This window comes from Nannospalax galili, unplaced genomic scaffold, assembly GCF_000622305.1.
Source record: "Nannospalax galili isolate Female #2095 unplaced genomic scaffold, S.galili_v1.0 scaffold643, whole genome shotgun sequence".
In the NCBI taxonomy this organism is placed as follows: Eukaryota; Metazoa; Chordata; class Mammalia; order Rodentia; family Spalacidae; genus Nannospalax; species Nannospalax galili.
Window position 1 is genome coordinate 1,447,908 of NW_008349457.1, and position 23,659 is coordinate 1,471,566.

The 23,659-nt window shown below is 47.8% G+C and overlaps 1 protein-coding gene across 1 annotated transcript; it reads left to right on the forward strand.

Annotated features, from left to right (window-relative positions):
• Positions 1–1,041: 1,041 nt before the first annotated feature.
• Tmem72 (transmembrane protein 72) lies at positions 1,042–23,369 on the forward strand. Its single transcript, XM_008846920.2, has 5 exons — positions 1,042–1,111; positions 16,332–16,398; positions 19,724–19,795; positions 21,098–21,237; positions 22,583–23,369. Exons 1-5 carry the CDS (start codon positions 1,042–1,044, stop codon positions 23,059–23,061), a joined length of 828 nt encoding a protein of 275 aa, XP_008845142.1. The 3' UTR covers positions 23,062–23,369.
• Positions 23,370–23,659: the final 290 nt, after the last annotated feature.

Genomic DNA, 23,659 nt, shown 5'->3' on the forward strand with positions numbered 1-23,659 from the left:
ACCTGTTTGTTTTATCCCACAAGCAGAAGAGAAACAGATTTCCGAAAACACCTGGCAAGAAAACTAAAGCTTATTCTTCAATCCACCAGATCGATTAGTGAAGCAGAAACCAGTGAAAGCTCACTGAAGGCCAGTCTTAGAGGCTGGCGAGGCTCCTCTGTCAGCCTCTGAGGACGCTCTCCTTGTGCTGAGAACACCGGTACAGCTGTATTTTATCTTTGTGTTCTGCCAGAGTTACTAAGGCTCAGAGACCCTCTGGTTTCCCTAAGGTCGGTTAATTATTGACGTAGTGAGTATCATGATTTCCCACATCCCATATCCGGAAAGCATGTCAGGGATTGGAGAGGGTCTCTGCATGGCATGGGCCTGAGCTAAGCAGTTCTTGTTGAAGCCCACATCTATCAGACCAGAGAAGTTTTCCAATCCACCTATACACAGAAGAAAGAAACTTGCAACTCATTTCAAAAGTTGTTCCTATTGGTGATTTAAAGGAACATTCATTCTCTATCTCCATCTCCATCTCTGTCTCTACCTCTCTCTCCTTTCTTCCTCAGATCTGCATGTGTACAGTCCCCTCCAGGACCCCAGTGAGCCGGTGAGGTGTAGGTGTGACTTTTCTTGGCACTACCTGATAAGGAAGGACTGGGGCACTTACTCCCCTGTTTCCTCTTCCCAGCCAGAAACAGTTAATTGCCAGCTCCAAGCTGCCTCCGGCCCAGCCCTAATCTCAGGCAGCTGGCTGTACCGGGCTGAAGCAGCTCCAGCCCAGGCTGGGGCTGTGCACGGAGCAGCAGGAGAATTCTTCCAAGGTAATGATTAAGCTGAGCACTTGGCAAGGACATGGGTTACTGAGCTGGGAAGGTGAGCCCTGTTCACACCTCAACTGGGCTCTGGTGGCCAGGACTGGATCAGGAACACAGAGCCCCAGGGCTCAGGGGCCACCCTCTGCAGCCTCCTTGTGCAGGGGCATCCAGAGCATCTCACATCCGGAGGGACCTCTGCTCCTTTCCCCTTGGGGACTCGGCCCACAGCCCTGGCACCATGAAGCTCCAGGTGTTCTGGACTGGGCTGGAATATACGTGCCGTCTCTTGGGCATCACCACTGCTGCAGGTAAGACCCTGTCTCTTGTCTGCAGCCTCCTGCTCAGGAGCACAGTTAGGCGGGGCCGCTAGAGGAATGAGTATAGCCAAGAGATGGTGGACACGTGTGGCCACATCTGGCCTTTGATTTCTCTTTCAAGGCCTTCAGAAAGACTGCACTGCAGGAAAGTGGCGGGTGCAGGGTCAGCCATAGGCAGATGGAGGGAAGTGAGCCTTGGGCCTGGCAACCCACTCTGCATGTGACCTTGGAAACCCTCAGCATATCCATCATGGAGCTAAGGAGCCTGCCCGCTGCCAGCCCCCAGAGGGTTGTGAGGATATCGGGTTGAAGAAGGGGCTGACGGTGAAGATGCAGAGGGCTGAACAAAGTGGGAATTATTGTACCACTGTGTAGTCATGAAAATGGTCAACTAAGCTCAACTTGTTTCGCCCATGGAGAGAATCTCAGTCAAGGGGCAGCTCTGTCCTCAGGGGACATGCTGGGCTTGTAAATGTCAGACTTCCTAGGCCCACCTCAGACCCTACTAACAAAATGCACTGTAGAAAACCAGCCCCCTCACTATGAGGAGCATGGGGTGGGCTTTGGGGACAAGAGATTGCCTGAGCTGGCTTCTGTCCCTCACCAAGCTGGTCACAGCGATGCTTATCAGACTGGGATTTCAGAAGGCTAGCCAGAATTGGCTTCTGACCATGACCCTGACCTTTGCTGGGGCCATCATGTGTGCTGAGGAGCTAATGAGCAGTATGTTCCTTGGAGACGAGGAAGGGATGCACATTAAAGACCTTCTTTACATCTGGGGGAAAAAAAAAAACTTTCTCAAGAGTTTTACCCAATCGAAAGGCCTTGCCAGCTCAGACCAAAGCAGTCTGATCTGAGTGAGCCCCAGCCCTGTGATGCATGACTGCAGGTACAACCTTGGTCCAGCCCCATAGATCCTTGAAGCTGAGCTTCCTGACCTGTGTGATGGATCTTCTGGCTAGGGGTCTTGGCAGATGCAGTAACTGAGCACAATGATGTAGCGCTGTGGACAAAGGGTCTTGGAAGTAGTACTTATAACATGCCCCAGAATCGGCGAGGATCCGGGTCATTCCTCAGACACTATGCTGGACTTGTGGTGAACCAGCTAGTGGGACCTTCTGGCACCAGAGCTATTAGTCAGAGCAGGAAAGGGCAGATTCCAGCCATTCTGGTATAAGATGGAGCAAATGAACTCAGATTGGAGTCATGACCTTGCCCAAGGTCACACCAGAGGTCAGTATAGCAGCTAGCCCAGAGCTTTGGCTATGAAATTTTCCCAGGGGCACTGGTCAGCGTCTTCCCTATATCCCTAGGCAGAAAAATTGATCTTCTGAGGCCTGAGCGGATAGGCTGATGGAAGTGTCTGTTCCAGCTTCCTTCAGATCTACAGTGCGGCCCATGTGTAAGAAAGGACCACAAAGGCCCCTAATAGCTCGTCCTGGGGAGAAGAAGGTAACCCTACACATGTTACTATGACTAGAGTGGAGCTTTTGTCTACCAGTGCTGCCCCAAGTCTACTGTGTTCCCTCTACACTTTGGGTTCCAAATACATAAATTGTGCCCTTTGAGTTACCCGGAGTCCCATAACTGGAACCCAGCCACACTACCCAGAGCTGCCACCTGCTCCTGTCTCCTGCCAGGAAGCTGTTTCAGATGCACATATCGATTCTCTAATGGATTAGTGTAATAGTCCAATTTATCTCAACCCACGGGAGACTTTGCAACCCCCTCCCACACACATGGACACACATCTTGGCCTTCTTAACCACAACCTTCATCTCTGTGAAGAAGATGCTGATAATGCTGGAGATGGATCTCCTGCTTGGTTTTCATATAAGAGCCAGGCTAAAAATAGGCTACAGTTGCCTTCTAAAAGCCAGGCTTTCAAAGAATCTCCCCTGGGCTCTCCAGAGTGCTGGAGCCAGTGGGAAGCTAGAGAGGGACTCTGGTGCTCTCAGGCGAATCTCAGGTTTCTTCTGGCCTCGCTGGCCTCCTGGCCTGTCTCCAGTACATAAGATTTGCAAATTCCTTAAGCCTCCTTTTGTTGAAGTCCTCTGTTGGAAAGTCTAGGCCCCACTGTAGGAACACTGCTGCTAAAGAAGAAATGAGACCTGAAACCGCAGGCTGGCACTTTTCAGAAACCCAGGGGTGGGGCACTGAGGTGGTCCCTACAGAGAGATAGTATGGAGTGCCCAGAATCTGGGCAGAATTGTCTCCAAGGACTCGCAGCATGCCACCTTCAGGGACAAGGATGAGGCAGCTCCTGAGAGATGGCTATCTCAGGCCCCAAAGCCTCCTCTGTGGGCACTTCTCACCGACCCAGGGTATCACTGCACAATAGGTCTCTGTACTCTGTTTCCTCCCCTGTAACCACCTTCATAACACTCCACAGGCACTGCTGGCCCACTCAGACCTACACAGGTAGTTTTGGAGACGGATATTACCACTAATCCAGAGTAAATAGGACATAAATAAACAGACACTACCCAGCCAGAGTATTTTCAAAATTTCTCATATGGTTTCCTGGTCATCACAGACACCCCCAGTCTGGCATTATCTTACAATGGGGGGGTGAGGGCTATGTGTGTATGGTGTGTACAGTGTGTGCTTGTATGAATGTGGCCCCTCCATGCCTCTGTTGCTAAGACATGACACAAAACCCTGCTCACAAAGCACACATGGAATGCCCTGTCCTTCCTGTACAGATGTGGGAACACCTCCTGTACAGATGTGGGAACACCTGCCAATCCATCATTCAAAACATATTCTCACTGTGTTTACCTGTGTGAGAGGTGGTGCCCTATAGCCATTTTTTTCCTATTGGTAGCTTTTTGTTTTGTTTTGTTTTCTTTTCTTTTCTTTTGAGGAAGAGTCTCTCTATTTAGCTCAGACTAGCCTCAAGTTTTCCTCCCTCCTCTCTTGGCCTCTGAGACTATAGTTGTATACCACCATACTCTACTTGTGATTGGCTCTTACTACAGACTAGTAGTTCATCAGGAGAAGGGACCTGGTGAATGACTGCTAACTGGATGGGACCTAGCAGTACAGAACACTCTTCTACCTGATGAGAAATTGCCTCATAAGATTAGTTCCCAGCAGTGGCTGAAAAGGCATAGTTGCTTTCCTTGGAACATCTGCAATACTTGTCAGAGGAATCTCCAGTAACTCCCCCACCTCTGCTCAGCCCTTCCACAGGCCAGTAAATGACTCAGAAGAGTCAATGCCCAGATGCCTTGCTGGGCCCTCAAGGCACGGATGTAGGGAAGGAGGAGACTCCTGTCTTGGGGCCCTCATCCAGGACGGAAGGCCCTTTCCTTCTGTCTGTGTCCCTGTACACAAATGGGGATGGGCTTTCCCAAGAGTAATCTGCTTCCCAAAAATGTCATCGACCCTTGGCTAGGACCTCTCAACTTTCCTCAGATCAAAGAGGCTCATGCTAGAAGCTTCTCAGAGTTCTTTCTATTTGATTCCTCCCGCCTCTGCTCCAGAAGGTGGTAGCTTGTAATTGACATCATTATAGGAGTCGTTACTGTACTGTATGTTTTCAGTGCAGAAGCTCATTTCGTGCTCTGTACTATTCGTGAAGGCCTCACCAGACTCACCTTCATGCCCATTGTACAGGGAGCAGACCAAGGCCTGCCGAGTTGAAGCACTTGTGCCCAAGGCCTCATGACCAGGAAGTAGGAGACAGAGTCTAACCGATGAGCATCTGTCCCTAAGACACTTGTAATCAGTGTCCTGTGCCTAAATCAGGGTTAAAGTACATATCTCTCTGTATGTTAATGACTCTAAGACACAAGATAAAAAGCACAGATGGGTACCAGCAAGGCCCAGTCAGAATCTCTCCATAGTCCACTGTTAAGACCCGACCCTGGGCCAGTCTGGACTGTACAGGCTCAGGCGGGTGGGACTGTGGTGCCTGTGTCACTACACTGCAGCACGTGGTGCACAGTCAAGGGTCACTGAACACTTTCCAAACCTGACAACACTGATACTTCACCTGCCTGTTCCTTCTTTTTCTAAGTGATCTACATGCACAATTCACCCTGACTGTCTCTACTGAGTCTGCTCCTGGCCCCATCTGGAGATGGACAGAGCTGCATATATTTCCAGAAGGAAGGTCTTCCTGTTTATAGGTCCATAACTGAGAGCAGACTCTAGTGTTGCTGTCGCTATGACCCCACAAATACCTGAGGACCATAGCGCTGGATTTAATCCTTTAATAAATGGGGAAGCTGAGGCTGAATGCTTAGATGGTTTGTCAGAAGTCCAGTATACCCAGGCACCCAGCAGCAATGCTGGAGCTCCTAAGGACCGGGCACAGCAGAAGAAACACAAGGTGACATCCAAGCAAATCTGTTCTGACCAAATCTGGCTTGTCAAGCTAATTCCCTTTCTCCCAGATCAAGTGCTTGGGATCAACCTGGGATCACTGGGGGTTTTGTTTTGTTTTGTTTTGTTTTGTTTTGTTTTGTTGACCCATTAACCTTCTGTAGCCCCAGCTGACCTGTAACTCGCCGTATAAGTCAGGAAGGCCTCCATCTCCTAGAGACCAGCTTGTCTCTGTCTCCCGCGGGCTGGGATTAAAGGCGTGTGCAGCACACCCAACCTGTCCGCACAGTTTTAACTCCCCAGCTTTTTACTCCATCACAAAATTCTAGCGAGCCTCCCTTCACCTTGGATTTTTATTCTCTTATTTCCCACTGAGGTCTTGGAGGCTGAGAGTTAGAAGGCAAGTCTGAGATCCCAGCAAGATATCAATGATGTTGATTAGGGAGAGCATTTTTGTAAACAAAAGCGGCAAAGACCCATTAACCTGCTTATGTATTTAATCTACACAAAGGCATTTAAAATCTAAGAATTCTAGTTTCTTAAAAGGTATAACAAATGTGTGTGTGATTTCACTTTAGTCAAAGCCTTCAAGAAAAAAATGCTGTCTAAGCACACGCACCCTTACATCCAGAACCCGTGACCACCTCCAGCCACTTAAGAAATCCTGTGCCCAGTGTGTCTGCAGGGGATTTGTGGCCCGGTGAGGTCACAAAGGGATTCCAGATCTCCTGGGAGAACACTGTTGTTTCTTTTCTGATCTGATTGTCTTAGTGAAGAAACACAGTCTCTCTTCTTCTGCTTCCAGTAAAACGACAACAGGACTTAGTTCAGTGTTTCTTTCTTTACTTCTTTGTGCCTGTGTCTTCTTTGATTTAGAGCAGAAATGTGGAAATACGATTCACTTCCTCTGCAAAAATGTGCTGTTTCCCTGTTATGTAATATACGTCCATATATTAGGACGGCAAGTCCTCTACCCTGGGGGATGGCCTGCCATCTGACCAGGGAGGCAAACTAGTAACACATTCTACTACCTCAGGGGTCTGTGACCTGCTCTACCCTTACCAGGTGTGTGACATTACGCATGTCACCTGAGCTCTTTTTTTCATGCAATATATTTTTATTGAATTTTTGTGCATTTCATACAATACATCTTAGTCATATTTAGATTCCCTTCCCTATCTGCATATCCCCATAGCCCTCCCACCATATTCACACATTGTGTCATATATATTAAGGCCTATTGAGTCAAGTTTGTGTCCCCAGTTGTCCCTCCATGTGAGTTTGTCCACTGGAGCCTGGTCACCTGTCTAGCATCACTCCTTAAAAAAGACCAGCTAACCCTCCCCTAGCAGTGATCATTGCCAATAGGTCCTCAGCTAAAGTTGGCGCTTCTTACCCATCTCCCCACTTCTATGCTGGGTTTTTGTCTGCTTTGAGTTTACATGGGTCTTGTGTATGCTGTCACTATATAAGTTCATATGAGCAAGTTCTCAGCCCCCTGGAAAACTCTTTCCTTGATCACCTGAACTCTGAGCTTCCATTTTCCATCTATAGAACAGAGACAGCCATTAGTTCTACCCTGAGACTTCAGTGAAGCAATGACTTAAGAAGAAATCTGCCTGCTACAGATTCTAACTCAGGGCAGCCAATTTCAGAGGATTATTCAGGAAACAGTCTGCAAGGATGAGCAACTGACTCCTTTGGAAGGGCTCAAAGAACAGAAAGGAAGGAAGCAAAGCAACTAGTGTCCCCGGAAACTAGGAAGAGAGGGAGGGAGGGAGGGACTCAACTTTAAAAGACCTGACCCAGGGGTACATTTCTCATCACATCCTGAACTGGGGCTGTTAAGATTAGTGCACACAACCTTGGTTATTTCTTCATTGTTGTTATTTTTAATATTTTGTGTACTATTTTTTATTTTATGTGTATAAGTGTTTTGCCTACATGTAAGTGTGTATCTGTGTATGTCTGTGTGTGTGTGTGTATGTGAATGTGGGTCCTTGTGCTCTCGGAGGCCAGAAGAGAGTACTGAATCCCACAGAGTTGGATTCCAGGCAGTTGTAAGCTGCCTAACATGGGCACTGGGAACCAAACTGAGGTCCTCTGTAAGAGCAGCAAGTACCCTTAACCACTGAGCCTATAGAGCTTATATTTTGTTCATATTCATCTACATGCCATGCTTAGCTTTCCCTCTCCATCCCCACTGACCCCTAGCTCCTCAACAGTCCTTCTAGTTTCATCACACACACACACACACACACACACACACGCACACACGCACTCCTCATATAAAAGAACGCATTTCTTTCTCTTCTTGAGCCTGGCTTAACTTAACATTATGGTCTCTAACTCTGTTCTTCTTTCTGCAAATGACATAATTTCATTCTTCTTAAAGGTTGAGCAAAAGTCCATTGCACAAATGTACACATTTTCTTTACCTTTTCATCTCTTGATGGGCACTTGAGCTGACTCCATATCTTTGCAGAGTGGCGTTATAAGCATGCATTGGCAATAGCTCTGTGGTGTGTTAACTTAATTTCCCCTGAGTGTAGACCCAGCAGGGGTATATCTAGATAGATCACATAGTGCTCTATTTTTTTTAGTTTTTTGAGAAACTTCCATTTGGATCTCCGTAATGGCTCCTCTGCCTTGCATTCTGACCAACATAGTATAAGAGTTCCTTTTTCCATGAGACTGGAGAGATGGCTCAGTGGTTAAGTGCACTGGCTGCTCTTGTAGAGAACCCAAGTTCAGTTCCCAGCACCTACATGGCAGCTAACAACCATCTATAACTCCAGTTCTAGGGGATCTGGCACCCTCATCTTCCCTCTGTGAACATTGCACACATGGGTGCACTTACATACATGCAGGCAAAACACTCATACACATTAGAAAAAAGAGTTCCTCTTCCCCCAGCTTTGTTTTTTTTCTTTTATTAAGAAATATTTTATTTATTATTTTTATTTTATGTATATGAGTGTATTGGCTGCATGTATGTGAGTGATTCCGTGTTGTGCAATGCCACAGAGGTCAGAAGAGGGCATCGGATTCCCCTGGAACTGAAGTTAAGGACGGTTTGTAGCCACCATGTGGGTGCTGGGAATCGAACCTGGGTCCTCTGCAAGAGCAGTCAATGCTCTTAACCACTGAACCATCTCTCCAGCCCCCAGATTTGTTTCCTTGATGAGAGCCATTCAGACTGGAGTGAGACAGAATCTCCATAGTTTTGATTTGCATTTCCAGAGCTGAGAGTTCTTTCAACCATATGATAGAAAAGGCATGCAGTTAACACCAGTGTCCAAGACTGAGGAGGGGAGCTTAGGAAGCCACACCACAGGCCAGGCAGAGGTCAGATAAAGCATGTCACGTGTGCTGTGGATACACGTTTGGTTTTTTTTCTGGCATCAAGGAAAGTGTCATATAGAAGAGCAAATGGCCACTTTCTTTCTGAACCTTGAGAGTATATGAGGAGCATATACTTTGGTTGTTTCAAGCCAAGACCGAAGAGAAAAATGTTCTATGAGTCCTCATAAAAAAAATGATATTCTAGTCAGAGACAATTTCCTTTCTGTGTCAAAGAATCGGTCAAGTCGCACAGCAGCGTTGTCACTGGAAACTGGTGGGTTAGCCCAGATTGCTTCGTGGAGGATTTCTACCAACATTTAAGGAAGAAATGATATCTATTCTATGTAAATTCTCCTAGAAATTTTAAAAGGAGGGAGTGATTTCCAATTCATTTTATAGAATTAGCATTTACATGGATACCAAAATTAGACAGCACTATTTCAAGGAAAGCATACTAACAGCCTTCATCAGCAGAGGCAAGCATTCTGAAGAGTTATAGCAAAGTGACATTATGTGAAAAGGATCATGTCATAACAAGCAGAGTTTGTTGCAGAAATGCAGATTGCTTTAATATTTGAATAATCAATTGATATATTTGGTCACCTATTATTTGTGTTCCCTGTTGTTAATTCTTATGAATTCTTATGTTGCCATTAAGATGATGATGGTATTCAGATCGAAGCCTATGGCATGACTAGGTTATGAAGGCAGAATTCTGATGAATGGGATCAGTGCCTTCTAAGAAGTGCCGCTGCCACGTGATAACCCCACGTGGGCCCTCGGAGGACAAATCTGCCAGTACCTAGAGACCCTGGACTTCTTAGCCTCCAAAATTATGAGCCAATGCATTTCTGATGTTTACAAACCATGCAGTCTATGGTATTTTGTTAGCCCAAATGGACTAAGATAGCATATTAAGGAACTAAAGCAGGAAGTTGTATTGTCATGTAAATGGACAGAGAGAAAGGTTTTGACAGGATCCCACATTTTTTTTTCATAGTAAAACTATCAGAAACCAAGAACAAAAGGAAAAGTCCTCAACCTAAAAGGGGCATCTACCCCAAACTATGCAGCTCCCCTAAAAGTTAAGGACTAGATGCTTTTCTCCTGAGGCTGGAGCCAGCCAAGGATGTCCATTCTCATCACTTACAGTCAGTTCTGTGCTGGAACTTCCCGCCAATATGGTAATGCAACGAAGAGAAACAAATTGGCAAAGGAAAAAAAAGAAAAATTCTTTTATTTAATACTTTATTATTTTTATTTTATGTGTATGCATGTACTGCCTGCATGTAGGTAAGTGCACCCGTGTCGTGCAATGCCTGCAGAGGACAGAAGAGGCTGTTGGATCCCCTGGAACTGGAATTACAGACCATTGTTAGCTGCCATGTGGATGCTGGGATTTGAACCCAGGTCTTCTGAAAGAACAGTCAGTGTTCTTAACTGCTGAGCCATCTCTCCAGCCCCAGGGGGGAAAAAAAGTCTTTCTTAAAAAAATGTATTTATTATTTTTATTTTATGTGTATGAGTGTATTGCCTACATGTATATAAGTGTACCCATGTCATACAATACCTACAAAGACCAAGAGAGGGCGTCAGATCCCCTGGAACTGGAGTTACGGATGGTTGTTAGCTGCCATGTGGGTGCTAGGAATTGAACCCAGGTCCTCTGCAAGAGCAGCCAGTGCTCTTAGCTGCTGAGCATCTCTCCAGACCCAGAAAAATTCTTTCTTAGGAATTTTTTAAGACCCAATCTCACCATTTAGTCCAGGTTTGAACTTGAGCTCATGATGCTACAGTCTCCCAAATGCTGGGATCTCAGACATACATCACCACACCCAGCTAAGAAAAACACTTTCTTCACAGATATGATCATCTGTAGAACAGTTGATGAAATGTATTAATGTACAAAAGCTACTTGAAGTAATAGAATGATTTTAGTAAAGGTGCAGAAGACAAGCTACAATAATCAATATATTCCCATATACTAGCAACAACTAGAAAATGAAATTTTTAAAATATAATTCATAATCTTATTACAAATATCAAATATGCAATGATAGATCTGACAAATGATATTTTTAATTGCATACACTGAAAACTAGAAATCACTGTTGAGAGTTAGGAGAAGAGACCTAAATAGAAACATATATTTGTCCCTGAGTGAGAAGACAATACTGTAAAGTTGCCAGCTCTCCCCCAAATCACTACAGTTTTCATGCAATCCCAGTCAAAGTCCTAGGAGGCTTAGGGTTGATCAGTTTGATGGGCTAGTTCTAAAGTTCACAGGAAATGTAAAAAGCCAAAGTTATTTTGTATAAAATCATAATACCACCTGACTCTAAGGCTTATTATAACGCTACATCAATCATAAATCAAGACATAGCAGTACTGATGGGGGAAAAAGACAAATAAATAATGGAACAGAACAGAGCCAGAAACAGACTCTGGCAAATCTACTGGGTTTAAAGAAAAAAACACAAAGACAACTTAGTGTATAAAAGATTTTCTGCAACAAATGAGACCTAAACAAGTGTCCTTTTGCTACAAATGATCTTCTATTTACATTTTATGCATTATACAAAAAAAGCTGAAAATGAATCATGGATCTAAAAGATAAATCTTAAAGGTATAAAACTCTTAGACAACAAGATGAAGTCTCAGTGGTGAGTTAGGCTGAGAGTCCTTAGCACAATATCAAAAGTTCAATCCATTAAAGAATTAATAAAATTCTTGTGATTGATGCACCAAAAATTTTAAACTATTCTCTCAAAATATAAAGTTGGAAGAATGAAAAGACACACTAACAAAAAAGACGCATGATGGCAAACAATGACAGGAAAATATTGCACCTATTAGTCGTCGGGAAAATGTAAATCATGGTGAGACATCATTGCATGTGTATTAGAATGACTAGGATGCCTCAGACTTACTAGAGCAAGTGCCGAGTCATTGGCAAGGCTGTGCGATTCTCACACGCTACAAGCAGGAATGAGAAGCATTTGACAGTTTCTTACTTTGGAACATGCACACACCGCCATGTGATTTAATTCTTCCACTCTCAAGCATTTGTACAAGAGCAAAGAAAACTTGTAGTCGTGCAAAGACTGCTTATGAATGTTTGACTCATAATAGCCCAAAACTAGAAACAACCCAAGTGCCTATCAGTGTGTGAATTATAAACAAACCGAGGCACATCCATATTAGTCGGCGATACTAGTCAGCTATAGATGAGAGTGAGCTACTGATGTACTCCACGGCATAACCGAATCTGGAAATAATGTGCTGAATGCAAGGAGACAGCAAAATGGATGCTATGCTGTTTGACGCTACATATGTAAACTACAGTGAAGCTCAGACTGATCTCTAGTGGTAGAAGCAGATCACTAGCTGCTTGGGTGTGGACAAAAGGAAGCAAAGGAAAGGTGTCAGTGACATGATACAAGAAAACTTTCGAGGTAATGAAGATGACCGTTCTCTTGATTGTAATATTTCGTGAGTGAAGACCTATGTCAATGCTTATCAAATTGCACTTGAAGCACGCGATTTGTTGGACCTCAAGCACATCTCAATAAAGCTGTCACTGAAAGCGAATATCATCTATGTCAAATGGTACTCTGAAAACCTCAGGGGCACAGAGCAGTAAGTTTCAGTTGTTTGCACATCTGAGCGAGTAGGCAGGCAGCTCTGTTAAGGTTGGCTGGCTATGTTTCCAGGTGGTCAGGCAACTGTTGGCTTATCTAGACTGGTCTTGGCTGAAAGGATAAAGGGGACTCTTCTATGTCCCTCATGCTCCAGTCGGGAGGCTGGTGGTGGTGGCAGAGACACAGGAGAGCAGGCCATTTCTCAAGTCCACTTTGTGTCTCTATTTGTCTGAAAAACACCATTACTCAAAGCAAGACACATTGCTGAGTCAAGAGTCAGGGAGTAGAGAAAAGAGTTTGCTCTGGATAAGGGATGGTAAAGTCACATAATGAGGGGTGTGGATACCAAGAGGGATGTGGGGCTGGAGGCATAATTGCTATCTAGCATGGGGACTTCTGCTGAGCCAAAGCAAAAGAGACCACCCTGGTTTGATCTTCTATACAAAGTCTTCGCTGATCATCCCAAGGAATGGTCCTTCCCTTCATTGTCTGTCTCTCCCTGAGCATCAGCTGAGCCCCCTCCCAGCTTGAGACATCCCCTCTTAGCATGGCCTTTTCTCTGCCCATGTTTTATCTCTCCTGCTTGACCAAGCACCCCAGGAGTGAACCTGATGTCTCACCCTGATACCAACCCTTCCATTGGGCCTGACCCCAAGTCATTCCCACAGTAAGTCATAAAAGATCAAATGGCAGCACTGTCTAGGAAAAGCTATAAGGGAACTCCAAGACATGGGGGCAGAAGCAGACTGAGGATCAAGGCCCCAGATAGACAGAAAGTGCAAGGGACAGAAGGAACGACATCTCTTTGGTCAAGATTATCACAGTTTGGCATGGGCTGCTTCCAAGATCACAAATCCCAGACTGTGAGGGCAGGCAGAAAGCAGATGACCCTTGGGTCTGGGTGTCAAAGGGCCTTTCACCCTTCTATGAAGATTCCTCTGGCTCCCCTTAATCCTCACTGGGTCTGAGGACTGATGCCTGTCTCCCTCACACTTTCCTCCCTACCGGCTAAAAGACATCCTGTCTCCTGGGGCGTGCGGAACCGGAACCGAAGTTGGCTAGAATAAAGATAAAGCTTTGGGGAGGGCCACCACTCCCCTGGGTACACAAGGGATGACTGGAAGCTGGAGAGCTGGGAGGCCAAGACTGCGGGAGGCACTCATGTGTACTGACCACCCCACACCAGGCACAAAACTAGGTGATGCTTCCATTCAGGAATAACTAGGCGTTATCGCCTACTCTGCCCTTTCCAGAGACAAGCAAACCAAGCACAAATGGAGTAAGTACTTGCCAGGGGTTACCTAGGTAATAACCCACAGAACTAGGATTCAAACCCAGCACTCATCTCATTGGTGCTGGTATTTAGAGCACTCTGCCTGGACAGTGTTCTTCCAATGCCCCTCTGACTGTTGACCCTCTCTCTGTGTCAGTTTGAGGTAGTTAGAAAACAAAAACCGGGGCTGGAGAGATGGCTCAGTGGTTAAGAACACTGGTTGTTCTTGCAGAAGACCCGGGTTTGAATCCCAGCACCCACATGGCAGCTAACAACTGTCCGTAACTCCAGTCCCAAGAGATCCGACAGCCTCCTCTGACCTCTGCAGGCATTGCATGACACGGATGCACTTACCTACATGCAGGCAATACATCCATACATATAAAATAAAAAAATAAATAAATACATTTTAAAAAAAAATACTACAATAATTCTCCATATGACAATCTGGACAGGAGTGAAGTTTCTGCCACCTGCTGGTTGTCTGTCACAAACAGGCCTAGACCATCATGTGAACAGCACCCCCACATGTCCAGAGAGTAGGTAGTTGTAATCTCTAGTCCTGAGCCTGAGCCCTTTCCCCAGTCCAGGGGTGGAAGCCTCTCTGATAGCAGGGTTGGCCTTTTTTACGAAGGACTAACAAGTGACTCCGTTAAGCACCAAGCTCTGCTTGGTATCAGCTCTGAATCTTCATAAGGTATAACGGGGAAATGGGTGCAGAGAGATTTGTCGATTCAGCTATTAACTGACACCATAGGATTTAAATGCAGGATCTGACGTGGTCGATTGGTTAGTTAGTTGGTTTTTCTTACACTGTCTGTGCCTCAGTTTCCTCAAATGTAAAACGAGAGTAAGAATAATCCCTTCACACATCACTGCTGGGATGATTAAAAAGTGAAAAATACTGAATGCCAAGAATAGGGTCAGATATGTACTAAACACTAAGTGATTAACCATGTGCATGTATAACACACACATGCTTGCATGTAAACCTGCCTAGACCATCTTGTGAATGGAACCCTAATGTGTCCTGAGAAGTGTGTAGTTGTAATCAACAGCCCTGAGTCTGAGCCCTTTCTCCAGTCAAGAGGTGGGAAGACCTCTTTGCTAGCAGGGTTGGCCTGTGTCAAAGACTAACAAGCACAGAGCTCTGCCTGACATCAGTTAACTTAGAGAATCCTCATAAGGTATAATAAGGAAACAGGTTCAGAGAGATTTGCACATAGATACTCTTACACATACACACACATACACACTTACATACACAAATTCATAGCCACATACACTGGTATAGATCCTTGCAGGTAGATAACAGGAAACTGCACATCACTGGGAGCCAGAAGGTTCAAGTCCCCTCTCTTTGAAGCACAGGACCTTGGATAAACTACACAGCATTATGATGCCTCACTCTCCTCCTCTGTAAAATGGGAATAGACCGCCTGTGCCAGGACAGCTGCTGGGAGGAGCCAGGAGGTATGTGACAGTATTGATGAGCTCTGACACGCTCTGTTGTTGGGCTGACACTGTGGAGGGCTGTGGCCTTTCAGTGTCAATGGCTTGTCCAGTCCTAACCAGCAGGGCAGAGCCTGGAGAGGATGAGAGACGCAGGTCAACTCCACCTCTGTCCTTGCCACACAGGAGAGCACTGGAACAGAACTCTCTTGGCAAGGTATCAGGAGACGCAAGCACCTCCCTCCCCTACCTAAGTTGAAGTGCTCAGTCCCCTTCTCTCACATAGTCTCTCTAAAGTGAGGGTGAGTGTCAGCAGCCTTCAGAAGAGGCTTCTTCCCTGTTTTTCAGGAGACAGTGTCTCAGGAGGAGATGAAGGGCCTCCTTCAGCTCGGGGCGCCTGGGAATGGAAACTCTCAGGCTCTGCAAGGACAGGAACGGGAAAAAGGAGCAGGACCCAAAGAAGCACCGGGGAGGGTACCCCAATCAATAGAAAAGGGCTGAGTCCCTGAACTTTCCCCAGGGTGTCCCCATCAGTGGATAGACAGTCCCAGAACCTTACTGTTGGGAGAGCTCTAGGAATTCTTGTAAGAACCAGGAGCCAGCCAGTCTGGAAAGGTTGTCCCAAACTGGACACCTCGGAGGAGTGGAAGGTGCAGTACTGAGTACAAATACCAACTGTAAGAGAGGGAGCCTAGGCTGAGCAAAATACCCCAGATGTCAGTCAGCCATGGGTTCAAAGAAATGAGTCTGGAGCCCAAGATGCAGCTGCCAAGTCATCAGGTGAGAGTGAGGCAGTGCCCAGCAGCAAACTCAAGGACCGGCCCAGAGAATGGGATGTGGGCAACTCCCACTCATGGTCAGGCATAAGCCAGACACATCAACCTGAGCCAAGCTGCTGGCCTGTTAGCTCAGGCAGTCTCTAAGGCACATGGGTAGAGGATGGCTTCTCTATCATAGGGTTGTGGAGTCCTCCAGGTTCATCCTGGGGTTTCCAGGGACTACCCAGGAGGCTTCCTCCTCTCCTTTAACCTAGCTGTCAGCACCACATAGAATGGGTCTGCCCTGGTTCTGGTCAAGAGGAAACTCATGCTTCAACCAAAAGCCCTTGTGGGTCAGTGCTGGGGAGTGCTGCACCAGGCCCACTGTGCCCTCTCCTCTTCCCCTGCAGTGTTGATTGGAGTGGGCACCGAGACCTTTCTCCGGGGACAGTTCAGAAGCCTGGCCTTCTATCTGCTGTGAGTATATGGACCTGTGCTTCCCTGCCTGCATGCTCTGTGCCAGCTCACCCCTTGTCTGTCTATTCAGAGCAATACAGAGCAACCCACTTCTCAACTTAATTCTATCCCATCCCAGAAGTGTAGCCAAGGAGATTTCTAAGATAATTCTTGGTTTGGGAAGATCATCTCCTGGATCAGCCAATTATCTTTCTGTACACTCACTCATGCCCATTCACACATCATCCATCTGTCCATTATCCCATCTACCTATCCATACATCTACCTACCTACCAATCCATCCACTAACCAACCCACCCATGTAACAATCCACCTATCCCTCATCTAACTACTCATCCATCCATCGCTCACCTACCCATGCATCTACCTACCCATTCATCCATCCACAGCCCCACCCACTCATTTATCTAACCACCTGTCTCCCATCCATCCATCCATCCATCCATCCATCCATCCATCTGCCCTTCTAACCCTCCACTCACTCATCCTTCTATCCACCCACTCCATGCATCATATACCCATCTACTCACCCACGCACACATCCATACAACCCTGTAATCATTTCTTTATTCAGCAAATGCTAACAAGTCTCTTGTTTAGGAGACTCGGGTCAAAGACCTATATATTTGAGTTCCCCTGCATGCTAGGCACAATTCCAAGTCTTATTTACATTGTGTCATTTAGCTTAGCACCATGAAAGAAGCGCATATTGACCTAACTGCCGAGATGTTAGAACTCAGGACTAAGAGGCCAGCTCATGTCACCAAGCTGATGAGCAGCAGGACCCATGTTCAGACACAGGACTCCAGCTCCTAAGCTGATATCCCTTCTTCTCTACCACCAGCTGTCTCTGCTAGCACACCCCAGTAGGATGGAGAGTGATGTGCAGTGATATCACAAGGGGTGAGGAAAATTAGGGTATCTGAGAGTGACTCAGCATCTCCGCGATTCCATCCTTGTTGTTTCTTCACCATGCTAGAGGGAGACTGTGTGTCTCAGCTCCTGGATGCTGCAGGGCTGCTGAGCTGAGAGGCAGCAGTAAGGAACAGCCAGACGGCCTCTTCCTGCCTTCAAGAACTCAAGCTGCATCTGCCCTCTTTCCCTTCTCACTGACCTGTCCCTTGCCTCCATGGCTCACCTGAGTCCTAAGCAGCGTTTCACCACCTACCTTTTAAGGCATGCTCTCTGCCGCTCCTGGCAGCTCACATCTGCCACTTCCCAGCAACAGTGTACCATTGGAGCTCAGGTCCTTACTGTCACCTTATCTCTAGACACTCAGTTATACCTGGGGACTTCTGACTCACACTCCCCCCACTGCCTCGACACCATGCTGCACGTTCCCACTGAGCACCCAAGGGACCCCACACACACCACCCAGGTTCACTCCCCACATCTCATCAGCCTTGGAGCACTGACTCCTTAGGACCCGGCAACAGGGCTGGGCCTGCCTTCTCTCTAAAGGCTGGTAACTCACCAGTATGTTCCAGGATAGGTAATGCAGATACCTTCTCCCATGGATGCCACCTCTTCCTTAGGACTCTGCCCTGTCTTGAGGGGACCCAATGTCCAATCGATCACTCTTGGATCTACTCCAGCCTCAAGTCTCCATGTCCTTCATCGCCACTGACTTTAAACTCCCTACCCTCACCTTGCTCTCTAACACCCACAGATCTGCCATCGTCCCTCTCACTCTCTAACTCCATACAGGAAGTCTGAACGAGTCACGCACTTGTAGAACCTCAATTGCCCCTCTGTCGCAGGATGTAGGAAAAGGTTCTGCTGAAAGTTTTGCAAAGCACAGGCTTTGATGCACTTCTTGGGCACATCGGCTCTGGAGTTTAGGGGGTAGTTTAAATCCTGCACCTGCTGTTGATTAGCTGTGTGACCCTACGCAAGGTTCTTCACCTCGGGTTCCTCGCATGTAAATGACATCAGTATTAGTGCTGGTCATAAAAGTGTTGCAAGGATCCAATGAGTTGGTCTATATTGATAAGGCTTTTAGAATTGTGATTTTCACATTTCAATCATTGTATAATGTTAGTTATTATAATTGTAAACCTAAGAGGTAAGAATTAGGCAGACACTGGAAACACAGGAAAGCAGGAAAAAGTAGAGATTAAGTACCATAGTCACAGAGACAGGAAAAAAAATAACATTATAGAAGGATAGTTGTTCTATGAGCACAACTCTAAGGGCCTTGTAGACAGCAACTCATTTAATTTGTAATAATTTTATTGTTGAAGCCTTTACAGATAACCTTGATTTATAAATGAGAAACTGAATCACAGGAAGGCCACGTTTCTACCTATATTCACACAGCTGATCAGTAACAGGTAATATCTGTGGCTCTGAGGAGACGGGAGCTGTCTGCTTTGTCAGCTCTCACTCACTTTCACCCAGATTCACATTCACAGAGCACTCATCACCCGTAAGTCCTTCCCACTGTGGGCCCAGGCATCACAGGAGATACACAGGGAAATCCTTGTAAAGGCTCATAGACTGGTGGCTCTGGTTATGTATTATAACATGGAGGAACAAGAGATCCCTAGACAGGCAACCGGAGGGTGGGGAGGAGAGGCTTTCCAAGAAAGGCTAGCTTGCACAAAGGCCCTGTGGTACCTGCTAACCTCCTGTGTACTTAGGAAAAGGTGGACATGCATAAAGGGATTTAAATGGCATACCATTTCAATTCCATAGGCCAGGAAGACGCCCCAAACAAAAAATTTGAAATTCCATTCACAGATTCTGATATATCAAACTGAGGGGTGGGGAAGGGGGTAGAATCTATGGTTTTATGCACACCCCAGGACATCCTGATTTTAGAACTTCTGGAATAAGACAAGAACCTTCAGATCTGGATGTCACAGAGCCCTGGGCAACCTGTTAGTAACCAATGAATAGGAAATGGGGGCCAAGGAGGCAGGAAGGCCAAGAGTCAGGGCCTGACCCCAGGTATTTAGCAGTTCCTGGTGGGTGGATGATGGGAAAAGAGGAAGAAAGGAGGGGAACTTCATCGGGCTTAACTTTAAGGCTTGGCCAGCAGGTAAAGTACATGCCTGCCAGTGTCCACTTCAAGTGTTGGGGACAGGCCATCTTACCTGCTGACCGCAGCCTCCTCTCAGCCATGGCTCCAGCAGCTCTAGCACAGGTCTGCCATCTAGACAGCACTGGATGGATGTTGTCTCGGAGACAGGAATAGGTCCAAAAATCCTGGTCAGTCTGTCACTGGCGATACCCAGGAGGTAGAGATGCTGCAGGCAGACAGCCATGAGAAATCCACAGAGGAGCATCAGGCCTGACTTCCATCACCTCTTTCCACCCACAGGTCTACAGGGACTGCCATCTCTGTGTGCGAAGGGGCCTACTTTGTGGCTCAGCTGTTGGCTATCTGCTTCAGGTAAGTAGTCTCCAGAATTGACTCCTCCACCCCTACCCGGCCCCAGACACCCCAGATGCCTCACGTACAGGGCCATGGCTGGGAGTGCCCTGCTCCTGAGGCCGCTGTGGACTGTTTCTCCTAGAAGTAGCAAGCCCCAGCCTAGAAATGGTTTAGGTCAATTGGGCCCAGTGGCCATCTTCCCTCTGTTGTCATCCAGACCAGTCTATTCAGGTCTGGCCTCTACCCAGACTCCTCAGAAAAACCAGCTTTCCCTCCCTTAGGAGCATCTAGTCTCTGTGTCCAGACCGTCCACCACAGGTTGAAGACTGTACAGGGGCTCAGGTTGCAGGGAGCAGAGCTGCATTTTAGAACTGCCGCTGCCAGGCCACAGAGGCCGCAGTGCAGTATACCGATGCTCAGTGTGTGAGAATTGACATCAGTGTGACTAAGGGCTCAGACCCTGGACCATGGCTGTCAAAGCCCAGATAGTCAGGTCCCTAGATGGTCAGTGAGAGCCAGGCCTCAGACCCAGATACCTCGCCCCTTGAAAGGCCGCTGGCTGCCTCCAGGCTCAGCCCTTGAACAGTAGCTTGTCCCCCTTTCCCCTGAAATCTACTGCAAAGGGGCGAAAAGGAATGTTTTATACCACAAACACCCACACCCACCGATGGACACAAGGGGGCACCAATGAGCCATACCAAGCAAAGTCCTGCGTGTGACCAGCCAGCTTCCCTCCTTGGGCTGGGTGCAGCTGGGTAGCCACCTTCTCAGAACATGAAAGCTCTAAAGGTAGGCACTGTCCTCCTTTGAAACCTAGATCCAGTGTCCCTGAAGAAATCTGCTCATCACGGGGCCTCTGCCTTTACCCTGAGTGGTCCCTGTGTGCTAGTAAGGAAAGAAATCCAGACCAATGTCTAGGCAAGGTTTAGCAAGGATGGCGCAGCTGGATTCCAGCCTGCTTGCTCTTCATGCAGTGTGCAGTCCCCACGACGGCCCTGGAAAGCTGGTTCTTATAGTGCACACCTTCTTTGTCTGTTGTAGACCTGCCAGTCTACAGACTTGCAGAAAACACAGGGCCAGAAAGACTTTTAGAAATATTGTGGACTGTCTGGAGTGGCCCAAGTAAGCCCCCTAGCCATGAAGCCCACAGTGAGGACCCCGGGCTTCTGTGACTCCAGTCCTTCCAAGTACTCGGCTGGGGGCTACTGCTGAGATCATATCCACAGCAGGTTCCAGCCCCCGCTCCCATGGCCTTCTGTGGAGCTGGGACCTTCTTGGAATGCTTCCCACTAACCTGCTAACCTGATCCCCCTCCCCCAGGTGTCAGCCGGGGTCCCTGGCACACAGAGCAAGGGAGAAAGCCCACTGGTTGGGCTGCTTCCAGAAGTTCCTGGCCTACATGCTTCTGTCAGTAGCCTGCTTCCTCCACCCTGTCCTGGTCTGGCATGTGACCATCCCAGGTAGGATCGACAGGGGTAGTGGCAATGTGTGGGCCTGCCACAAGTAGGATCTAGAAAGGACAGTTGGGTCCCCTCTCCCAGAGCCCCCACTAGCCCCTCTGCCCTCTCTGACCCAGCATGGACAGGCACCATGCTTCCCAAGTGGCGGGGGCATCCTGAGAATGCAGTACTCCAGTACACAGCCATCCAGAGGCCGGACCCTCAGTAGGAGACCGGACCCTTGACAGGAGGCTGGACCCTCGAAGGGACCCTGGGCTGCCCTCTCACTGATGACTTTCCAAAGATAAGTGATGGCTACTTATCTGCCTAGACTCTTCCATATCCCCAGAACCTGCCCAGAAAGCTCTAAATTCCCCAGCAGAGTCAGGAAGGCATTCCTTGTGGACCCAAAAACAACATCTCAACCTCATCTCCTACCTCTCCTTCACAATGCCCCTACTTCTAACCACAGATTCAATGCCCCTCCACCTCTGTGCTTCTGTCTCTGACTTTCTTTGTTACAACCCTTCACTTCATTCCTCCCTGTTTATATGACCACTACCCCTCTCAGAACCCATTTGAAAAACCCAAGACTCCCCAGACTAATCAACAGGGCATAGTGCCTCCCTCTTTAGCATCTGCCCACCAGCCCGTGCAGAAGGGCTTAAAGGAGGATCCAGCCAATAGTGAGTGAGTCACAAGCCCTGCCCCCTGGAGAGGCGGATCCAGGAGGCCGGGGCACTGGTGGGCATCATAGGTCTGCTTAGTGCCTTCTGGAAGTAGGCTATGCTCCTTACAGGAAATTAGAGCAGAGAAGCCATAGGCTGTGTCAGAGGAGACTGGCCCATGAAAACAGATTCATGTCTTCCCTAGTTCACAGGGTGAGGGCCTGAAGGAGAATTGTAGGAGATTGTCTCATTTCTGGGAATGAGAAGATGTCTAATAAGTTCAATATCCACAAGAGAATTTAAATCTATCAAAGCCATTACATGCCTGGCCCCAGTAATCCACCCTGAGGGAGAAGCTGAGGGTGGTGATGGATGTCGGTCAGTGAGCAGCAAGACCAACGGTCTTATCATAAGCAGGGGACTTGGGGCACAGAGATCAGAAGAAGCTAAACAGAGCCCTTCTTTGGTGCCCACGAGGTGCCCAGCTTCCTGGCCCCACACAGCACTGGTCTATCTAACTTAGCAACCCTGTCATGTCACTCTCTGAGTTTGATGTGGGTATGGGAAGGTTGGACCCATGGGGGCACTGAGCACAGCGTGGCACAGTGGTGGTTCTGTCGGGGGACAAGCTTGCCCAGCCTCTGGTTGTCCTCCGTGATGTGTCTGTGCAGGGTCCCGACCTCTCAAATCTCTTCTAGGCTCCATGCTCATCGTCACCGGCCTGGCCTACTTCCTCCTGAGCAAACGGAAGAAGAACAAGTCTGCCCCTGAGACCCTCGCTGCCCCAGAGCAGTACACAGACCCCACCAGCAGCGCGGTGAGCACCACAGGCTGTGGGGACACTGAACAAACCTACACTTTCCACGGGGCCCTCAAGGAGGGGCCTGGCTCACTCTTCATGCACATGAAGAGCATCCTGAAGGGGACCAAGAAGCCCAGTGCCCTGCAGCCCCAAGAGACCTTAATGGAGCTGATGTTGGAGCCTTCTGACTCCTTGGGTAAAAAGAAACAGGTCCACTTTGAAGACAATGTGGTCAGAATCATCCCATCCCTCACAGAAGGTTTGGATGAAGGCGACAGCGAGCCAGAGGAAACCACCTCTGACACAGCCCCCATCATCCCTCCCTCGCAGGCCCCACTCCTTCTGTCTTCCCTCATGGCCACTGACTTGTTCTGAGCAGCTCAACTAGAGGTCGATGGCCCTGCTACAAGCCTCTTGACAGCCGTGGGCCCTGCAGGGGATTCAAGTCTTCCCAAGTCATCTCTTCCACACATCTCAGTGGTGGCCAGGTCTCTGGGAACCATAAGATAGTAAAGCAAGCCAGATCTGCAGAGACCTCCAGGAAGGCACAAATGAGGCTTTTGCCACGTGGAAGTCCTCTTTGGCTGTGGATGAGAAAAGAGACCACAAGGCTGCAGATCCAACTGCCTTCAGCCTAAAGGGACAGAAGGTATCTCCCCCAAAGATGCTGTGCTTCCTTAGTTCCTGGCAAAAGATACAGCTTTCAATAAGAACCCTATGGTGCGTTTGGCCTGTGATGCAGCCTCCCAGTCCTGAAGGCCCAGGGATGCATTTTCAGTTTGGGCATCTCAAAGGCAGGTGCTGAATGAAGTGGTCATGAGTCCTAAGCAAGCTTGCTCAGTATAGAGAAGGGAGGGGAGGCTGCAGATCCCAGGGTGAGCACAGCTTGGCTGTGAGCCACGTTCTCGGCATACTCTGGAACTGGGCTAGGCAGCAGGCATTGCAGAGGCACTCAGGGAAACAATGCCACTCT